A 21,287-nucleotide genomic window follows, 5' to 3' on the forward strand; every position below is an offset into this window, starting at 1 on the left:
GTCATCGCTTAGTGAACCGAATAAGAAAATCACCTGATAATCCCGTCGCGTAAAATGTCAGCACGCTTTCTAGGGTCAGAATGTTCACTTATATCCTGACGCGGTTTGAACCGAATCCCCCATTGGTTTTCCCCAGACACACAAAAATGTGGTGAAAAATGGCTCGTTAACGTGTCACAAGAAATTGCGAAAATATAAAGGGTTTTTCCAAATATAACACGAACAATTTTAACCACGTTGTATTTATCAATAATAGCGTCAGATGGTGAATATTTAGTAACAATCCTATGTTTATAAGTTTTCGACGAAACTTTAAGATAGGTTGAGAATTACTGATTATCGTCCTTTAAGTGGTTTGCAATATTTATCGAAATAAATATGATTTGTAAATTACAATGTTGAGATGACTAATAATAAACACAACAAACGTTTATGTCGCATATTGTTTTGCCAATAATAAACTTTCCGTTCTGAAACTGGTTATGCTTCGTAAAATACTAGTTAAATAATACATAGAACTGCATTTATGCCATGTTCCAAATGGTTAGGACAGTGGTGCACAAACCTTCAACCTAATGTACATAGAAGTATATGGGCACCAGTAGAAATTATATGAGTAGGCCTACAACAGTGGCCAAGTAACTTATAAAACCATTTCTAAACACCTGACTTCCAAAACAGATCTAAAATAGACTTCGTGGTTTCAAAGATTAGTTTGGCACTTAAAACTGCAAGATTTTATTTGGGCTCAACGTTAGAAACAAAAGCAAAAAATAGGCGACCCAAAGCGAAAAGATATATATGGTGACGGAAGTGAACGGTACAAATGAATTGCTAACCGTTTTTTTATTATTATCGATAAACTTCATCAACAATCTGCACTGGTCGATTTGGATAAATTGGGTGTTACTGTTATAGGTAAGTCCTATTTATTTAATTTAAAAACATGGACGCACAGGTGGTTGCTAAAAAAGAATCTGTAATGTGGATGGCAATAAAGAAAAGGTTGTGCACCTCTTGGTTTACGATAACCGATAGCAAGGAAGGGTAGGAGTAAAAAATCAAAGGTCGTCTAACCAATTATTTTCTTAAAGATACTACAAAGGATTAGTTCGAAGAAGTGGCAAAAACATCGTTCCTTTTTTCAGAAACGCTCATTTCAATTTGGTCTGCCTCTGAACTTGCATTGCTTCCAGTCCATCTCCAGTCGTTCTGTTTCTTCACAGCAAGCTGATTCGCATCCGTGCTGGTGAAGTCTTTGGAATCAAGATCCAGACTTTATCGCACCGCTCGCCTGGACTGTATTGGGCTGTCTTTCATAATCTCTATAGTAGTTCCAACCGAACTTCGATGAGAAACATCCATGGTATTAGATACTCTTCGGTTGTATCTTATTGACCGCCCTAAGTTTTCTACTTTGTCTGCAACAGGACGAAGGCTTAGTTTTTTCCACAAGAGCACATAGCCCCGTTTTGCTTTGGCACTGAAATCAGGATTGCGTAAACTGTATATGAAACAATTCCACAGACTGTTAGACATAACAAAAACGATTCCTAAAAATTCGAACGACGTGTATACGTTCACGGCGGTAATGTCTAGACTTAAAGGCCTTGTGTAGTACACATTGCTTAGAAAAAACGAAATTATAAGGATTAAGGCGGCTGGAACAAGGCATGCTGAGAAGATAGCGACCATCAAGGCTAGTGTACGAGCAAGACGCGTTTCCATGTCATCTATGTGTTTTGTGTCAGTCTGGCTAGTCAAGCCTCTTCGCACCTTGCTGTGTTTCTTTGACACGAAATACGTTGCAAGCGTTGTACCCCATACAATCAACAAAGGTAGGCAAAGAGCTAATGTGTACAAATATAATGCAACGTTGCCTTTAAACAGTATAAGTACAGAGGCGACGGTCCCATACTGGATTTGGGTGTCGTACAGAGGGAGGACACCGATAGATATGGCCACAAACCAGAGAATAGATACCGATATTTTGGCAACCAGCTTTGGATTTGATTGCTTGAAATGAAAGGGCCATCCAACAGCCCAGAGACGGTCAAAGCTAGCCAACATAAGCGAGTACAAGGATACCATTAAGGACGCAGAAGAAAAACAACCAATCGCTTGGAGATATGGCAGAGGGAGATAATCTCGGTAACTTGTTTCCGACAAACGCACTGGAATATTGGTTGCGTTTGGTGTCAAGCCGCTTGCGAGCTTTTGTTTGTTGTATCCTTCAACTAATGTCACTTGGTCTTTTATCTTGTGGGTGTACATGACTATCATAAACAATGATGCGACGAATGAAGGGTAGACGACGATGCCTACTAGTAGATCGCTGATTGCGAGGGAGCCCTTGTACATGCTTTGACTGTTCCGTAGCTTTGGAGAGCTGATGAGAACATACAACACCGTGAGGTTGCTGATGATCACTGCGATCCCGATAGCACCAAGTATAACTGCAGTTACGATCAGACCTGAACGGCATCTGATAATGTAAAGAAAGATTTCAATCTGCTATCGCTTTGAAAAAACATTTTAAACTAGCAGAGCAATTAATGTAATAAGCGCAAGAAATGTAAATTGTAGATTAAAATGTGGAGTTAAACCACCGATTTTTTTTAAATTTAGATCGGAAATAATCTCTACTGTATAATGGGTAGGCCTAAGCATACTCTAAATATGTGATTTTGACTGTTGCAGTTGGTGTTTATCTTTCTTGTAACAAAACTAATTATTTTCTTGGATTGTTGCCATCACTTTAGTACAAAATCCAAAGGAAATAAGCCATATGTAGCAAACCACACCAAAACAAAACCTACCCTGAGGGCAAACAGGTCCATTGTGAAAAACTTCCATTTGCTAGTGTTTGGGCATCATAAGCGCACGTTTGCAACTGACAAAATGGGACCGAAGCTGCGATTATCTCGTGGTAATTCCTGAACCCTCCGGCGGGTGAATCGTACAGCCCAACTTGAACACAAGTGTCTGAAACATCCGTAATTGCTTGAAAATCGACGTTCGTGATAAGCGCTTGCCATGAACTAAGGTTTGTCGTGGTGTTATTGGTTTGTATTCTTGGCAACTTTAAAATAGTTGCTCCACAATCTTCTTGCAGTTCCGTAGTATTACAGAATCTTTTATATATTCGTGCATAGAGAGGTGTAAACGCATAAGTGCGGTTCGCACACTCATCCAAAAACTGGGGACAACTCCATCCCTGTAAAGTTTGTAGGTAACTCGTCAAGTTGCCCTTGTCTGCCCAAGTATACTTGTGCTCAGTTTGCACATAGTCACAGCACTCCAGTTCTCTTGTACGATTGCCAACTGTATAACCACGTACATAAACACATTGTAGAGGAGTGGGGTATTGCTTTCCAGTTTCGGCGATAACTTTGTTTTTCAATACCAGTACAACAATACAAATAAAACTGAAAATTTTAGTTAAATGCATGTCTATGCTACGAGATCGTTTCTAAAGTGGTTTCTAAAGACAGAAAACACGAACTGATATAAAACCTGAGAAGCTTTTTCGTCGAAAATCATTCTACCTCGATCCGCGGGCTATTCTGCCTAATGCTAGTTACTTGAACATCATTGTAGATCTTATCCATATAATAAGCGCCTTGTCTTACCCGTAAAACTTACATAATTTTCATTCCTGGTGCATCATTTTAAGTGTTGCGCCTTTTTACACTTAATTCTCAGTATAAAGTCCAAATAATGCAGTACGACACACAAGCGAGCAAATTTATCATATTGTCCCACAACGGGAAGTTATTTGTACGAAGGGGATAAATTTGTTACTGATGGCGTGGATAACGTTTTTCGTGCACGACCGTCTTGTCCCAGTTGACGCGTCAGTGGCTACGTCTTATTATTGGGCTAATTATAAAACGGGCCCAAAACTCTATTTTTATTTGCTACTTTTGTGCACATACGGAAATATTTACTTGGCTCCCATTCTACGAGACTCAGTATTTTTAATGTATGTCCTCTTTTAATGTATAATCTATTGCTTTATTAGCTCATGGTTGCAGACTTCGGGTACATGGGATTAGGATTATGTTTCCATCTTAAACAACGCTCTCCGTAAGCGTTTAAAGCTATCTTACATCGTCCAGAAGAAAAGTTAGAAAACAAAATAGACCTTTTTCCTGTTTTTCTGTAACTTTGTGATTTCAAGCATTCTTAACCGTCGTGTTCAAACGTCGTTGCCGCAAAAAACCTCGTCAAAACATGTTTCCGAGTTATATTAGGTTGCAGCCTCATCACGCCACGCTAAGTTGAAACCAGACCATCCGACGCGCAGCTGTTCTTGGAACACAGATCGTCGTCATTCGCAAAGTTTTTCGTTCAATTGTTCGCAAAGAAGTAAATCCAATGTTTCAATTTTAAATTTGTTTAGTGAAACCTGAACAGTATAAGTGTACTCAACCTCAAGTCACCATAATATGATTGATTTCTGTCTGATAACTTTTTGCATGTTTCCATACTGTCAGTTTGATGAACCTTCTATTAACTTATATACATTACAGAAATGACAAGATATTTTTTTCGACCGCAACGTAGCCTATGATACAAATATTATATACAGCAACTATGGAATATTGCTTTTCCATTTCGCATCATAACCGTTTAACCTCCTATGTAATTAACATCGGTAATTCATTATAATTCTTCACTTAACTGGTGGAAAATAATCTACATTTAGGCTACTCACATTTCAAAGCTCACAATTGCTGTAAACACTATTTATTCTAATAGAGAAGCTTAAATGTTTTGTAATGAACCTGCCTTGCGTTGCGTATTTATTTCTCCTGTTTGTGCTAAGATGGATAAACTTTAATATCGGCCTGCAGGCATAACTTGACCACTGGCTTTTGTCACGTGACTGTGTGTGCGAATGGCGTAAATTAGGGTTCGTGGTGATCGATGCAAAATTTTTTAGCCGTTTTGACGCCGTGGAGTGACTGCAGTACTAACGTGCTACTACCGATCTGCATCAGTCCTGTTAAAGTTTCTCGGGGAAAAAATAAGAGCTCTGTAGACACTTTAACTAAAACGAGCGATGACGAATTTTTAAGAAAGCTTTTAGGAGATTAGGGAAGCAAGGCTAAAAATATAGAAAACGTGGAATAGAAATATATTTTGTATAGTCGATTTAAACGTTGCATATGAAACTGCTGCGCCGAAGTTAAATCAGAAAAACTTTTTGACTAAAGTGCGTTGTTCTCTTGCGTAGACTGAATTTGTTAATGCTTTTTTTTCATTTTCTTTTTTTGTATTTTCTAAGCCATGTATAGAACTGGTATCGTTTTAATTATCCCGCTTTTGCCCAACGTACCATTTGCTTTGGTTTGCCTTAAGAAAATGAAGTCTATAATGGTGCAACAGAGCGGTCCTGTCAATCACCATGTAATTAAGAATTTATAACCTAACAATTATGATAACAATCAACCTTGTAACGTGCGAGGTGCAAGTGTGTGACTGACACTTTCGTATCGTTAGGAAGTAGACAAAACTGTAACATTAAATTTTAATGTGTGATTTTTACATGAAGAATTGTAAGTGTATGGCAACGACGTAAAAGACAGGCTTTGGTACAACTAAATTTATAGACGTATAGTGAACCAATTTCAGGACACTATCCAACGATTCGCAAAATCGCCCCCGGTCAGGGATGGTATATTATCCAACGGAGGATGTTTTTACAGTGGCCCACAAGTGCAATTCAACAACTTTTTGGCAGACATTTATTTTTCAGTGCAAACATTTATTTTTCGATGCAAACATTTATTTTTCAGTGCAAACATTTTAGTTTCAGTGCCAACATTTATTTTTCAGTGCAAAAAAGTTTTTTGTTGCAAACTTTTTTTAAGCAAACATTTATGGCTCCATCACCTAAGACTTACACGGCGTGTCAAAAATTGCAAAATGACATAATAGGCGCAGGCTAAAGTCGGAGCTTAAGGATGCCGTAAAAAACTACACGCCGGCTTAGCCCTCGCTCACTAAGACCATGTTTAGTTTGTTAAGTCATCGCTTAATCAGGCTTTGCCTGGGCCAAGTGTGCTAAGCGATGGCTTAGTGCGGTGGTTCTCAACCTTTCATAGATCGTGCCCCCCCTTCAAGTAACCTTCAGGACCTGTGTCCCCAATAAGTAACCCGTTAGGACCCGGTGACCCCTGCACAAAAAACGCAGATAAAAAACTCACTTAAATTAAAGTCCTTCTATTATATACATTACAGAACCTTCTATTATATACATTACAGAAATGACAAGATATTTTTTTCGACCGCAACGTAGCCTATGATATAAATATTATATACAGCAACTATGGAATATTGCTTTTCCATTTCGCATCATAACCGTTTAACCTCCTATGTAATCAACATCGCTAATTCATTATAATTCTTCACTTAACTGGTGGAAAACAATCTACATTTAGGCTACTCACATTTCAAAGCTCACAATTGCTGTAAACACTATTTATTCTAATAGAGAAGCTTAAATGTTTTGTAATGAACCTGCCTTGCGTTGCGTATTTATTTCTCCTGTTTGTGCTAAGATGGATAAACTTTAATATCGGCCTGCAGGCATAACTTGACCACTGGCTTTTGTCACGTGACTGTGTGTGCGAATGGCGTAAATTAGGGTTCGTGGTGATCGATGCAAAATTTTTTAGCCGTTTTGACGCCGTGGAGTGACTGCAGTACTAACGTGCTACTACCGATCTGCATCAGTCCTGTTAAAGTTTCTCGGGGAAAAAATAAGACGTCTGTAGACACTTTAACTAAAACGAGCGATGACGAATTTTTAAGAAAGCTTTTAGGAGATTAGGGAAGCAAGGCTAAAAATATAGAAAACGTGGAATAGAAATATGTTTTGTATAGTCGATTTAAACGTTGCATATGAAACTGCTGCGCCGAAGTTAAATCAGAAAAACTTTTTTGACTAAAGTGCGTTGTTTTCTTGCGTAAACTGAATTTGTGAATGATTTTTTTTCATTTTCTTTTTTTGTATTTTCTAAACCAGTGGTTCTTAACCGGTGGGAAATTTCCCACTAGTGGGAAATTCAATGTTTTCGGTGGGAAATTATGTAAGCTTGCAAAGAGCAGACTCGGGCACAAAGTTCAAATCCGGCTTTAAATTAACCGTTGAAAGTTACTAAGATTGATTTTATCAAGGTTTACAAGACACATTCAAATTCAAAGGCTGTTTGTTACATCACAGAGATGACTAAAACCATCAATGACTTTGCTATTGTGCGCAAACAAAAGCCTTTCGTTTGTTGATTGTGATGCAATAAATGACTAATGCAAGCAGAGCAGACTTTTCAGTATTCCAAAAAGTTTAATCTCTCCCAGAAGCACTTTTCAAACTAAAAAAGATTGCAGTATACCTTTAGGATTCAGACCAAATCGCTCCACAAAATTATTTCATAAAAGAAAATTTTTTGTTAACGTAGGGCACAAAACATGATTATAAAAATAACCAAGGGAGAAATTCGAAGTTGTTAATTGACTTTAGTGGGAAACCACAGCAAAAAGGTTAAGAACCACTGTTCTAAACCATGTATGGAATGGTATCGTTTTAATTATCCCGCTTTGCCCAACGTACCATTTGCTTTGGTTTGCCTTAAGAAAATGAAGTATATTATGGTGCAACAGAGCGGTCCTGTCAATCACCATGTAATCAAGAATTCATAACTTAACAATTATGATAACAATCAACCTTGTAACGTGCGAGGTGCAAGTGTGTGACTGACACTTTCGTATCGTTAGGAAGGGAGAAGTAGACAAAACTGTAACATTAAATTTTAATGTGTGATTTTTACATAAAGAATTGTAAGTGTATGGCAACGACGTAAAAGACAGGCTTTGGTACAACTAAATTTATAGACGTAGAGTGAACCAATTTCAGGACACTATCCAACGATTCGCAAAATCGCCCCCGGTCAGGGATGGTATATTATCCAACGATGTTTTAAATTGATTGTAAAAATATTGGCAAAATCCTATAGTTTAGCGTGGATTGGTCAGCACGATCGTGTAAAAGTTGGTGCATACTACACAAAAATGACCAAACGCTGACAATCAAGCAATCGAACATGTTACTGTCACACACGATTTCTTTACATGTTATCCAACAGAAGAAGAGCTGTAAGCAATAGAATCAAGCCTCAACACAGAAAAGGTTAATTGCTAGAAATTAGAAGCTAGATTTTTTTGGAGAGAGGTTTTTTGTTCTTTGCACCGGAAAGGATGAAAGGTTCAACGAGTTTTTTCGCTTTACTGAGTTTCAAGATAGGTCATTTGTGCGGAGGGACAATTACTTTGGAGATGGATGGCCGATAAGGTGCGAAAAACGACAGAGAGAGATAAAAGGTGAAAGTTCGCGTGACAAAGTATTATTGTTATAAATTGCGTGCAGGCAATACAGCAGGGCACAAGATTATGTTCGTATTGCTTCAATAACAGCAGTGCGCCCGACTGTAGTTTCTACCGCAGCTTGTTACAGTCAACCTGATTGTAGAAATATTCGATCAAGATATGACGTGGCCTAACTTCTTGCGTCAAATATTAGGTGTCACAATTGACCGCAGCCAGCTTGTTTTAAAACAATTTATGTAAAGTATGTGTTTCAGTTCATGGGTAAAATATATTCGATACAAATTAAACTCAGTTGTTTTTAGTCAGATATATAAAATAAAATGGATATATCTCTATGGTATTTTTCCTTTGTGGGTATGGCCATTTTGCGAAGTGAAGTGATCGCAGTGACGGTGGAGAAATCAGGACTGTTGCGAAACGCGTCTGTAACACAAGAAAATGGTGAGAACATAATCAACAATTAAATCATTGAAGTACATAAAAGCATCAAGTCAATAAATAATAAGCTATAGCTCTGTATACAGACAGTGCACACTGTTTCGACCTAACAGATCTCCTTAGTGTAGCTGGTGACAAGTAAACCAGTTTCCCCTATGGTTTATGCCAATGTTGTAGATTGTGGCATCAAACAGGATGGGTGAGGCAAGGCTTTATAGCCTGTTACTCCCAATGAACTGGAGTGTCGTTGGATGGCTACACTAATCAGAACTGTCTATCTCTTAGAACCAGCTGCACTGATGAGACCTTATAGGTCGAAACAGCGTGCACTGTCTGCAGCAAATCATTGAGGTTTGAACAATACATTTTTTGCAGTCAACATCCAGACCTGCAAAATCGACAATAAAAACCCGTATTTGGGCAACCCACTTGAGCCAGAATGCTGCAACCAGACTTACGAACATTACCAAAAATACTGGGTACTACACTCAATTCACTTCGTCGAGTTTGTAGAAAAACTAAAGGAAGGTGGATGTCCCCAACTTGAAATCTTGTGCAAGGAAAGAGTTTTCGATTTTACTCGTTACTCCTCGCTCGTGTACGACAGAACTTGCAACCGATCAGCATTTGAAGATCGATGTCTCCCTGTTGTCCAGGCTACTGTGGGACCCAATTACGTGAGCTGGAACTCGTCAATGGCAGCCTTGCGAAAGACCAACTTAACCCTGAAGTCTTTGGAAGATGAATGCATCCAAGTTGCTTTGTTCGACGCAGCGAGTTTGGCAAAAACCAAACCCTTTGGGTACTTTCATGAAATCAAACGACTATTTTTACCTTTTTGCGAGTTTGTCTGGTGCGGGGTAGACGCCGAAAACATCAATAGATTGGACGTTTCTGCTTGGCTATGTATTCCATCCTGGTAAGTGTTTAAAGTATAACATTTTTACTACTGTTTACTTTTAGTTTGTTCATGTGCGGTTGTGATAAATACTAAAAACTAAATAACATGAATTTCAGGCAGTTAGCAGTACAAACATATTTTTGACACAGGTGCAAAACCAGTTTGATCGTCATTACAGTCTTTTGTGGCATCCTGGCAGCTGTTATTTTGTTCGCAAATGGTTTGGTTATTGTCACATTTTTGAACAACCACAAACTGCGGAACAGTCAGGGAATTTACAAGCTCAGTTTGGCGATTGCGGACCTCCTTGTAGGGGCTGTTGTCATACCGACATTTGCTTCTTCTCTCTTTAAAATAACCTCTTATAGAGAATATATGGGACAACCTTATTATGACGTACCGAGGAACGCGAACGTTGTTAGGTTTGAAAACTTCACCAGGTACGACTCAATACCGCATTACCCTGGTGGAGGTGCTGCCAATCATTTTGAACTGTGGTACTTGAACTTCGTTGGATTTATCACGACGTTTTCATTGTCAGTATCAATCTACACTCTTGCCATTGCGGGGATTGACCGATTAGCTGTTGTAAATTACCCACTAAAGTACACAAGAGACAAGGCAAAGAAATGGGCAAAAAGGGCATGTTTCGTTATTTGGATTCTTGCAATCGTGTGTTCTTGCGTCCCGATTTTTGAGAAAACTCTTCGATACGATTTAGTGGCGTCGGTTTTGATAACCCCCACAGGTGTTACGGCCCTATACCTTTACATTGTGGGTTTTGCTCTGCCCCTGCTGCTGTTGTGGAGCATTTCCATAGCAACATTGATCATTACTCTCAAGCACGGAAAGCAACGAAAGAAACTGCAAGGTCAGCTATCGCGTCAGGCAGGCAAACGTGCCTCAACAGAAGTGAGGTTGGCCAAAACTTTGATCATAATGGTTGGTGTGTTTACGCTAAGTATGGTCCCCGTTCTAGTTGCCATTATAACGCCGTTCTTCTCAACAAGTATCAGTTTCATCAGGCCTCAATTACTTAATGCCCAGTCTGCGTCTGCCTTCAATACTTTCGAGTTTATCACTGTGGTTATTCTGTCGTGCAACAGTTTATGGAACATTTTCATTTACAACAGCCGGAACAAAGATTTCCGCAACGCGGCAGTGGGTACTTTACGCAAATTTAAAATTCTATGCGGTTCCCGAGTGAGGTGGTTCATTCAGCGAAGTAGCAGATCACTTGCCTCAGTCACCTCAGCAACGAAAAGCACTAATCTGCCCAGCGTTTCTAAGGACAGATCTGTTGCTGATAGTCGTCTTTAGCAAAATGTTTTGCGTTAACCGTTTTGTTTACTGTTGCGCAATATTGTATCCTAGTAAATGTGATGTAGTGTATTTTGATGCATATGGTTTCATACGTTTGTGTTCGTTTCGGTTTCCAACGTTTTAACTTAATGCCACCCCTTTTGAGGATTTTTCCATGGAACCCGATCATCTGTTTTAGCTCTTTTTTTGTTCTCTTTTATGTCAACAAAAGCCGAAAAATCACTTTCATATTTATGTATCGTAACAAATGCTGTTGCTACAAAAAAACGGTCTGCTACGTATACTGTCCATAAAGTATAAATTACGAACTGATCTAAATAATGTTTACAATTAAAAAAATCATGTTCCTAAAAAGTGTTTCAGAAATAATTAATTTTACACTGAAAATTACATGAAATACACTGAAACAATTTAGTTTGCATTGGACAAAAAACGTTTAGGATTTACTGATTTAACCAGAGTCAAAATGCAGTGGCTCTGATTTTACAAAGTTCCAAAACATAAAAATACAAAAAATTTTTTTTTTTTTACAAAAATTCCCTAATCCAATGAGCAAAGGCGAGAGAGTGTTCTTTCGCGGTCACGTTCGTAAAAAGATTAGTTGCACTTTGCTTACCAGTTTTTGCAATCGTAAATTATAGTTTCGAATGGCTTTTAAGTGTCATGCCTGCGTCGTAATAACATGATGAAAATGGAAAGAGCTGGACCCATGGGCGATATGGCTTCCCCATTAAAGCACTTTACAAACGCAAAGAAAAAAATTAACAATATTTTTTCCGACATTGCCTCATATATTGAGGAATTTGGAGAATTTATTGACGATGTTGGAAACAGTGATGAAAACCTTATTATTGACGAGGTGAGCATGTTTGTTTGTTGTTTTATAAAATTGTGCACAACAGATTGTTAAAAAGATTTGTCGTGTCTGGCCTTTTATTTCAATTAAGACTTAACATGAAATGTTATGTTTAAACTCACTTTTAAACACCAATTAGTTTCTCTCTGTGACATAACACTGAACACTGTGTTCAATGGAATGTTTATTTCTTATCCTAAAATCTTAATATGACCCACAACACGAACTAAGTTTGATAACCTGAATATAAGGTTTTAATAAGCCTGAATCGTTAAGGTTCTATGAAAGCATGGTAAATACCATGGGGTTTATGCAGGGTTAGGTAACAAGTCCTATCAGTTGAGTCTCAAGTCAAGGAGTTTTTAAAAACTTTACTATTTTTACTGCAAATACTAAGTCTTGACATGTACTGCATTCGTTTAAACCAAGCGACAACTACAACGCTTAATGCCAGCGAAAGAAAGTTTTTGCATGTGGCAGCAACTAATTCATTCATGATAATTAATAAAATATAACTATGCATCACACAGGATCAGATCGTCTGTTAGAAAATTTCCATTTTGTTGGTAATATACCGAGTCCGAGTCAAGTCTTATGTCACATCACTAACTCAAGTCTCCCCATCACTGGGTTTACAGGTGATAACAAGATTAGGAACCACTACTTTATGGTTTAGCCCAGGGGTGTCCAACCTTTTTGGCCAAAGGGCCACATGCGGTTTACGAATGATTGCGCGGGCCACTTGAACGTTACTGTTAATTTGGAATCTTAGAAATAGCTGTCTTATAATTTCTAATTAAAATTCTCACACCAAAATTATAATCTTAGAAATTTACAATTATAAGAACAATAAACACACCAAGATATAGTTAAGTCAACAAAGTATTTACCACACGTCGACGTTTCAATGTGAAGTTTGACACTGTTTTTCTCTAACAAGTTTGGCAATATTCGGTGAGATGGACGATGGAGCAATGCAAAGCGATTTTTCCATATTGCTGTCAGAAATTACTGATCCTACAGGGGATTTAAGTCACATGTCAACCTTTCTTGGAAAGTTCTGTTAGCGTTACTTGCTTTTTGTTTCCTGTTTGGCATAATCTATATCACTGCAGAATGCGGAAGTCGCTGATACCAGATTTATCTCAATGAACCAAGAAACATTACTGACTGACTCTTGAAGCACGAGTCAGATTGTGACGTAACAATGTAGAAATTGTGATGCGTAACAATGTGCATTGTGACGCAATAAAAGTAACTTGAACAGTTGTGTATTACTACTCTATTAACAAAGAAATAAAGCAATCAATAAATGCCAATTTTTCGGAATGAAAGTTCGTCATAAATTACGTAGGCGATTAAGCTGCCACTATAAGTCATTTCAAAAGATACCACGCGGGCCACTCAGAACCTTCCTGTGGGCCACATGTGGCCCGCGGGCCACGGGTTGGACACTCCTGGTTTAGCATGTTCTGAAAAATCTTAAAATTAATGTTTTGCAAACAATTAATCAAAACCCTATGCTCATAATAAAAGTATAAAACAGAAATAGGCAATTTTTCAATAGGTGGTTCAGCCGCTGCAAAAACAAATTATCAGAAAAATGGTTATGACTAAAATTGTCCACACAAAGGGCATCATGTTACACTTGACTTACGACCCAGGCCATACTTGCCCTAAACCTGTGAGATTTTACTTGGGTGCTTCAGAAAGAAAAATATAATATTTCTAAATCCCAAGTAGAAAATATATGCTACTATTTCCATTCTGCTATGTTTTTACTGCGTTGCTTCTACTGGAGGTTATGTACAAATTAGGTCTAACTCTCTATTTGCGTGTCAGGAATTGGAAGATGAAATTTTGGCAGCACTAAATCAAGTGGGTGGTATAAAGGACATGATATCCAGAAATCATATGAAGGTAACTTTGCTGTTTGATTCATTACAAATTAAAGTTAAACAGCATACTTTCAAAAATTTTGGCATATCAATAATAATGTTGTTAAACAGGTTGTGTTTTTTGGAAGAACAAGCAATGGAAAAAGCTCTGTGATAAATGCTATGCTTTGGGATAAAATCTTACCCAGTGGTATTGGTCACACTACCAACTGCTTTTTGTCTGTTGCTGGTTCTGATGAAGAAAATCCTGGATCAGAGCAAGCTGATGATGGTGCTTATCTTCTCTGTGGACAGTCAAATGAGCGACGCAGTATAAAAAGTGTCAGCCAACTTGGTCACGCTTTGAGCCAGGAAAGCTTGTCCTATGATAGTTTAATCCAGGTATATTACTGAAATGTCACATTAAAAAAAAATTATCTCATGTTTGTAAACTATGAAAACTATGGTTCCCTGAAAATATCTCATTTTGTTTCTGACCGCTTCATATCATAAAATCTTTGTTTTGACAAAATGTATTACAAAGGTTTGAGTGTAAGCATACTAAGTATGCCTCCACAGGTGTTTTGGCCAAAGAAGAAGTGTGCACTTCTGAAAGATGAGGTTGTTCTATTGGACAGCCCTGGAATTGATGTGAGCAATGATTTGGACCAATGGATTGACAAGTAAGTATCTGCCAATTTGATTGCACAGATATTTTATATTTTTTTTTTTGAAATGTAGTGTTTACATTTGTACATTTTGTTTTGTTCAATCGATCCTTTTCTTAGTTATTGCCTTGATGCTGATGTGTTCATCTTGGTTGCCAATGCAGAGTCCACACTTATGCTTGCTGAGAAAAACTTCTTTCACAAAGTGAATGAAAAGCTTTCGAAGCCAAACATATTTATTCTTAACAATAGATGGGACGCTTCTGCATCAGAACCAGAAACTATGGAAGAGGTAATGTAAATAAATTTTAAGGTTGTAAAATTCAAATTGAATTGTCTTTGTAATAAATCAGCAACAAAGAATTAGGACCCTCAATAAATATTAACCAAAATTTACACATGTGTGCAGAGTATGTTTTCTGTGCAAAAAGCTAGCAATAGAACCACATAATTTAAACATTGTAGGTTGACAAGTTAGCTACTGATTGGTAGCCATCAAAATAAATTCTGGCATTTTCAGGTGCGGCAACAACACTTAGAAAGAGGAATAGCATTCCTAGCTGACGAATTAAAAGTGGTTTCTAAGCAACAAGCCAAAGACCGGGTGTTTTTTGTATCAGCGAAGGAAACCTTACAGTCCCGTATAAACAAACTGCAAGGTAAATAATACTGTATGCATACATTAACGCAGCATTTCAGTTTTACTAAAGCTGACAACAGGAAACTGCACTCGTAAAATGCATAATTCAAAACAAAACATTTGTGGGTATTTCATAATTTTTCATAATTAAGGTTTATACTTATTCAACATGACTCGAGAGTTAGGAAATATTCGGCGAACAACACAAACTTTTTCGTGCAAAATATTTTTTAGATAGAACTTCATTGCAATGAGTTTTTAATATTACCCCTTCACTGTTGTGTTCCAAATCTTTACATAATGACATACAAATTTGAAGTTACATTGGTAAGATTTTTTTACTGTTATTGTATGTCATGTTCAGGAAAAGCTGACAGTACATCTAACATGGCTGATGGGTATAAAGCAAGATTAATGGAGTTTGCCCACTTTGAACGAGAGTTTGAGGAATGCATTTCAAGATCAGCAACTCGCACGAAGTTTGAGTATCATGCCCAACGAGCATCAAAAATCATTGACACCCTTTACTCCAGAGCTGAATGGCTTCATGTAATAAACATTGAGAATTTACTATGCAGATTTTATGAAGCTTGTTAAACAGAACCCAAAACATTTTATCCTCACTGGATTTATATAGAGCTTGTACATGTTCAATAATTTTTTGTTAAACATTGTTTATTTGATTGCCTTTTTTAACACATGTGTAAATGTACAAACATCGCAGTTAGATAAAAAATATCTGATTTGATATTGGCCTTGAATATGAAAAAAGATAGGACCTGAATGGGAAACTTAAATGTTTTGTACAGTGTTTTTTAATCAATGAAATTAGGCTTAAACGAAAATCTGCAACTGAAGCATTATGTTTGTGTGTGTGTGTGTGTGATTTTGTATCTTATTGATTTTTACAGAATCGAGCAACTGACCTACTTAAAGATTGTGTGGAAAGACAAATGTTTCTCCAGCAAAGAGTTGAATACATAGGTTTGTCAATTTCCAGTATAATGTTGTTACCTATTTTGTGAACATTCATGTGTGCATGTTTTTACACAAACAGTTTTTATACTTAAAGCAGGAGGAGTTGTTAAACTGTCTGACTAAACTGTGAAAATAGATTATGTCTTTATGGGCAGCAAAATAACAAAAACACTTACATGTCATTTTCAGACAAGCAACTGAGCATTATCACAGCAGATGCCAAACAAAATATTACACTTTTGTCAAATGAGGCTGAACGTCAAGTTCGTACAGCGATGACAGATGAAATTCGTCGCCTGCCACTTCTGGTTGATGAGTTCCAGCGTCCATTTCATCCTAACCCAATGGTGCTACGCGTTTACAAGGCTGAACTTTATCACCATGTGGAAGATGGTAAGGTTTTAGTGTTTGTAAAGTTGATCAATATATGTAGTCTTGTGCATTGGTTGTTTCTTGTAGCAAATGCAGTTTGAATTAAGGTGCTGTCAAAAACTACAAGCCCGGTATTTCAGATCATGTTATAGTGTTGTTTTACCTGCAAACCCCAATGTACAGTTTTGACTTTTTTGTTGTTGAATTGTGCCAATTCTCCTCTTGACATTTTTATTTTTGAGCATTTACATTTACTCATAACTGTACCTATAAGATCCACAAAAAATGCATTTTGAAACTTATTTATGGGAACATACTTGGCAAAAATTCCAAATACATCCATTCCTACCTAGTATATCTGTACTGGCTACATATAGTTAACCAACAGTGGGACTTAACCCTGATCAGGTATTCTGTATATCGGGCTATACGACTTAAATGGTCACTAAGTCTGTCTGGCTGACACTACCCATACAAGTAACCATACATTTAGAAACAGGTTAGTTAATAATTACAAACTAATAAATAGTTTGTGTTTGTTTGTTTAGGTTTGGGACGAAATTTGTCTGCAAGATGTAGTGCAGCTCTGCAACGCCAGATTGATCGTAACCGTGGTGACATGATTGATGTTGTCAAGCCTCTGCTAGTTTTACCAGAGACAAATGACGATGATGGGTCAAGTTCAGTGGACAATGGTATTTAGATATGGTCTTTTAACTATGTTTATATTCTTAATTTATTGCTTATCCAGAAACATATTTGTGACATTAAACCTAATGCAAGACCAGAAAGTGATGTTGATACACACATAAAATTTCATTGAAAACTAAATGACTTTTTTTGTAGTTTTTGCATCAGAAAGTTGAGGTCCATAATATGTTGTGTTTTATAGATATGCTTCAACCAGATCCATCAAGATTCCGATCTTTGGTTCGATCTGCATCACAACTGCCAAGTTTTGATATTTCATATGATATTGACTGTGCAAGTCTTTGTGCTGACTTCCAAGAAGATATTGAATTTAAGTTTTCACTTGGTTTTAATCAATTAATGGCAAGGTAAACTCTATTTGAAAGGTTTTTGGTATATATTTTGGAAAGGATCATGTCAGATACTAACCCCTGAAAAATTTGCAACTAACAACCTTCCACATTTTATCAAAAAGCTCCTTTAATGAGCAAGAAGGAAAGTTTTTTATAGTATGCCTGGCAACAACCCGATATTCAAACTCATTTAATGTAACCTTGTCAGTTTTGGTTTTAACACAGTTAGGCATTGTCCCCCCAACATGTATTCATGTGTTCAGATTTATTGGACCAAGAGATGCAAGAAGAGTTCGACTTGGAGGTTTGACTCCAGATCCAGCTGTGGCAGCTGCTTCATCAACCAAACCAGCCACTGTTTGTATGTTTATCACTTTTTATGCAGTGCTTGTTACTTACATTGTCTTTATTTGTTATTTATTTTTTTAAAGATCATCCTGGTTTACCTGTTGATCATGTTGGTTTGCATGGCAACGTGCAACCCTACCCTGCCGAAGACTTGCTTTATTCACTTGCTTCTGGTTACATGAAGTTTACCAACAGTCATTCAGCCATGTTTGTTGCTGGTTTGGGTAAGACAAATCATGCAACTCGTTCTTGTTTTACCATTGACATGGGTTGCGCAACTTTTTTGCTTTTGATTACTACAGGTTCTTACTTCCAGGGTGCCTATGCTTTTGTTTCAAAGTTCAGTTACGCAGAAATACATTTTTTGCCTTGTTTTTCTGCATATAGCACCTGGATTAATATCTATTTGACCTGTAATGTATCCCATTTATTTCAGACCACCTTAGGCGGTGTATGTAGCAAAGCCATTTTATCAATGAACAGCCACCAACGCACAAAAGGGGACATCACAATCGCAAAATTTGAGCTCTTTTTTTCCTGATCCTAGGATTATCTTTCTTAAAATTCTAAATCCAGTATTTTTAATTCAGCCCTGACATCCCAACCCCAGCACACAATATCCTAATGTATTAAACTGCAGTCATAGTCATAGATTAAGCATACTTGCCCTAAACAATCCAGGTTGTAAAAACAGTAGCATGCATTTTTGTGGTGACTTTATGGTTAATCCAACATGGATTTTTAAAACTATTTATTTCTAAAGGAATGGTACCTTATCTCTTTTGGAGAACGATTGGTTGGAGAGCAGTTGCCTTTGCTGCAGCCTCATATGGAACTTTGTATGCATATGAGCGACTAACATGGACCTCCAGAGCAAAGGAACGTGCATTAAAGCGACAATTTGTTGAACATGCTTCAGACAAACTGAACTTAGTCATCAGCTTTACAAGCACCAATTGCTCACATCAGGTTTTGCATTTTTTTCATACAATAAAAACTTTGTTTTACACATTAAAAACTCTAGCATTTAACTAAAATTAAAGCCTCAAAATTGACATATTTTTATTTATTTTGGACTTCAAAAAAGCTTTAATTGACTGTGTTCTACATGATTCATAGGTTCAGCAAGAATTGTCTGGGACTTTGGCACAACTATGCACTGATGTTGATGAAGTTCGTTTGGACATACAGAATGAATGCGAAAACCTGATTGCCCAACACAAGCATCTGGTTAAGGCACAGACCAGATCTAAAACTCTACGAAACAAAGCTGGATGGCTTGCATCTGAGTTGGACACTTTTACCAAGTCATATTTGGTTACTGCTCCTGCATACAATGGAAATGGAGCAACATAAATGAAAAACATCTTTGAGATGTGTTTTTAGGTTCATTTTGCAGTGTGCAAATTGTGATGTGTTTCTATCTATAAATCTGCCAGACTTCGTTCTTAGTGTTATTCTTCATTGACAAACTAATTCTACTAACTTTTGATGCTTTCGTGTTTAGAAACCAATAAAACATTGTTGATGTAATTGCACAGTGATTATATTGCATGTGTAAAACAGGATTTGGTTGCTAAATCTTTAATTTTTTCATGTCAGCAGCATCAATAGGTGCCAGATTAAAGCCTTTGAGTTCTTCTTTGCCCTCTGCATCTCTCAATTTGTTTACTTTAGCTGGCAGCTTGGTCCGGAGGTCTTTTATGTTGTTTTCCAATTCTTTTTGATCTTCAGCCAACATTGCTTTTGTGGATTCCTGCACAAAAAAAAAACATAACCGTAGAAAGGGTGAATGAAAAAAGAAGCAAATAAATTTCTACCTTGGATACTTTAATAAACATTCCTCCGAAATTGACCCAAGCTTTATCCGCAGATCCTGGTGGAGCAGTTACTTTTTTGTTGATGGCAGTCAAAGCCATTCTGTTGGCATTGCACCTTTTGTTAAGGTCAACAATAGTTTGTTTATCGGTAAGTACATCTTCTGCCAGCTCCTCTAGCTCTTGCAAATAGTTTAACACAAAATCAACACTTCTTGCCATTTCTGTTGCACCACAAATACAAACAACAGAGTATAATTATAAAAAAATGTCACAAAACTGGTGTGTTATCTAATCGTTGTAATCTGGTATGTCATCAAATGAATAACCACTGTAGCCCATCCAAGCCAGGTAAGCGATTCGAAGTTGATAAAAGCCTGGTAAAAAGGTAATGATTCCCAAAATCAAAACAGGCCAGGTTCGATCACTGTGTATAAAAACATGCACGCTTTTTAGACTCTGTACTATAATTGTATACAGTGTATAGCAAACACATCAAGTTACCACACCTGTATTCTGCATCAATATATCCAGTCAATAACAAGGAACCAATTATAATGAGAGTGGAACCTACTGCAAACAAAACGGTTGCTACTCCAATTGCACGCCAAGGAACTTTGGGTTCTGATTTTTTAAACTGTAATGCAGTGTAAACGTCTCCTTCAGAACCAGAACCATAGGCCCTGGTAAACTTCTGATATCGAACACTTGGTATTGACATTCCACAACCAAGTCTGTTCTTCACACAAGTGTTTGGCAGTTGTTTGTACGTACCCTCAAATGTATCTACACAAATCAAAACACACTCTTATTACACAATACATAACATTAACCTGATTTGAATACTTTGCTGACTTCTGTAGACTGTAAAATATTTTAATTTTTATCACAGAACCCCAGTTTTTTTAGTGATCTTTTTTATTTGCACTTCGATGACGCATGACGCGCATGACCAACGATATAATACCATAGAAATCAACAAGCAAATAAATCTGTCACGGACCATTCTATTTTTTTACTTTTTATCGATCCTTATGGTTCATCATTAACCTTCTTTTACCTACCTGGAGAAAATAAAGTGTTCTCGCGTCATAAGTTTATTAAATCGATTTATTTTTGTTCATAATGATACCATTTCCTCTACACTACAGGATTAAGACTAGTTTATATGTTGCCTTTACCACTGCTGCTGCCTGCTCATTTTTATGTCCCAGCTTCTTACAGACTTTTGCAGTAAAACAAAGCAATTTAAACTACATATCGCAGGTGTTTGTACATGTCGCAACTAGCAACAGGGGTGTTTATGGAAAACAGGTAAAAAAATGCGTTTTGGAAATTTATCTTTCGCGTTGTGAAGCGTGACACTTAGCGGTAAACTATTTTAAAGAAATAGCGCTGATGTGCGGCGCCCGTCGACCGTAGCCTACAACCGTGGAGCACTTGCATCGTGCTCGGTCATTTTTTTTCCAAATGGTCCAAAGCGCCCGACCCACGTAAAGACACAAAAAATCTGATCGGGATTCGTCCTTGGTAGCGTCCTTGATGTGAACCCCGTAAAAAGCGAACGAAACAAACAAACATCGTGCTCCATGATAAAAAGCACAGCAATGAAAAAAAAAACGATGCTGACTT

At 37.3% G+C, this 21,287-nt stretch overlaps 5 protein-coding genes across 5 annotated transcripts; 2 read left to right on the forward strand and 3 right to left on the reverse strand.

Annotated features, from left to right (window-relative positions):
- Positions 1-736: 736 nt before the first annotated feature.
- Positions 737-4,038, reverse strand: LOC145239700 (uncharacterized). The gene is made up of 2 exons (XM_080103085.1): positions 2,820-4,038; positions 737-2,485 (listed from the first exon to the last, which is right to left on the reverse strand). The coding sequence occupies exons 1-2, from the start codon at positions 3,449-3,451 to the stop codon at positions 1,279-1,281; spliced, it is 1,839 nt and encodes a 612-aa protein (XP_079959211.1). The 5' UTR covers positions 3,452-4,038; the 3' UTR covers positions 737-1,278.
- Positions 4,039-8,667: 4,629 nt separating this feature from the next.
- On the forward strand, positions 8,668-11,369 carry LOC145237924 (uncharacterized). Its single transcript, XM_080100924.1, has 3 exons — positions 8,668-8,835; positions 9,208-9,751; positions 9,883-11,369. Exons 1-3 carry the CDS (start codon positions 8,715-8,717, stop codon positions 11,051-11,053), a joined length of 1,836 nt encoding a protein of 611 aa, XP_079957050.1. The 5' UTR covers positions 8,668-8,714; the 3' UTR covers positions 11,054-11,369.
- Positions 11,370-11,613: 244 nt separating this feature from the next.
- On the forward strand, positions 11,614-19,371 carry LOC145237923 (mitofusin-2-like). The gene is made up of 15 exons (XM_080100923.1): positions 11,614-11,915; positions 13,755-13,832; positions 13,922-14,191; positions 14,369-14,472; positions 14,578-14,749; positions 14,978-15,116; positions 15,462-15,646; positions 16,009-16,081; positions 16,265-16,468; positions 16,996-17,142; positions 17,340-17,505; positions 17,754-17,851; positions 17,922-18,062; positions 18,602-18,807; positions 18,958-19,371. Exons 1-15 carry the CDS (start codon positions 11,739-11,741, stop codon positions 19,192-19,194), a joined length of 2,397 nt encoding a protein of 798 aa, XP_079957049.1. The 5' UTR covers positions 11,614-11,738; the 3' UTR covers positions 19,195-19,371.
- LOC145237925 (p53 and DNA damage-regulated protein 1-like) lies at positions 19,353-19,887 on the reverse strand. Its single transcript, XM_080100925.1, has 2 exons — positions 19,659-19,887; positions 19,353-19,594 (listed from the first exon to the last, which is right to left on the reverse strand). The coding sequence occupies exons 1-2, from the start codon at positions 19,875-19,877 to the stop codon at positions 19,415-19,417; spliced, it is 399 nt and encodes a 132-aa protein (XP_079957051.1). The 5' UTR covers positions 19,878-19,887; the 3' UTR covers positions 19,353-19,414.
- LOC145237926 (transmembrane protein 230-like) lies at positions 19,887-20,577 on the reverse strand. Its single transcript, XM_080100926.1, has 3 exons — positions 20,502-20,577; positions 20,165-20,441; positions 19,887-20,082 (listed from the first exon to the last, which is right to left on the reverse strand). Exons 2-3 carry the CDS (start codon positions 20,374-20,376, stop codon positions 19,947-19,949), a joined length of 348 nt encoding a protein of 115 aa, XP_079957052.1. The 5' UTR covers positions 20,377-20,441; positions 20,502-20,577; the 3' UTR covers positions 19,887-19,946.
- Positions 20,578-21,287: the final 710 nt, after the last annotated feature.

The sequence above is a fragment of the Phallusia mammillata genome, chromosome 7 (assembly GCF_965637545.1).
Source record: "Phallusia mammillata chromosome 7, kaPhaMamm4.hap1.1, whole genome shotgun sequence".
In the NCBI taxonomy this organism is placed as follows: domain Eukaryota; kingdom Metazoa; phylum Chordata; class Ascidiacea; order Phlebobranchia; family Ascidiidae; genus Phallusia; species Phallusia mammillata.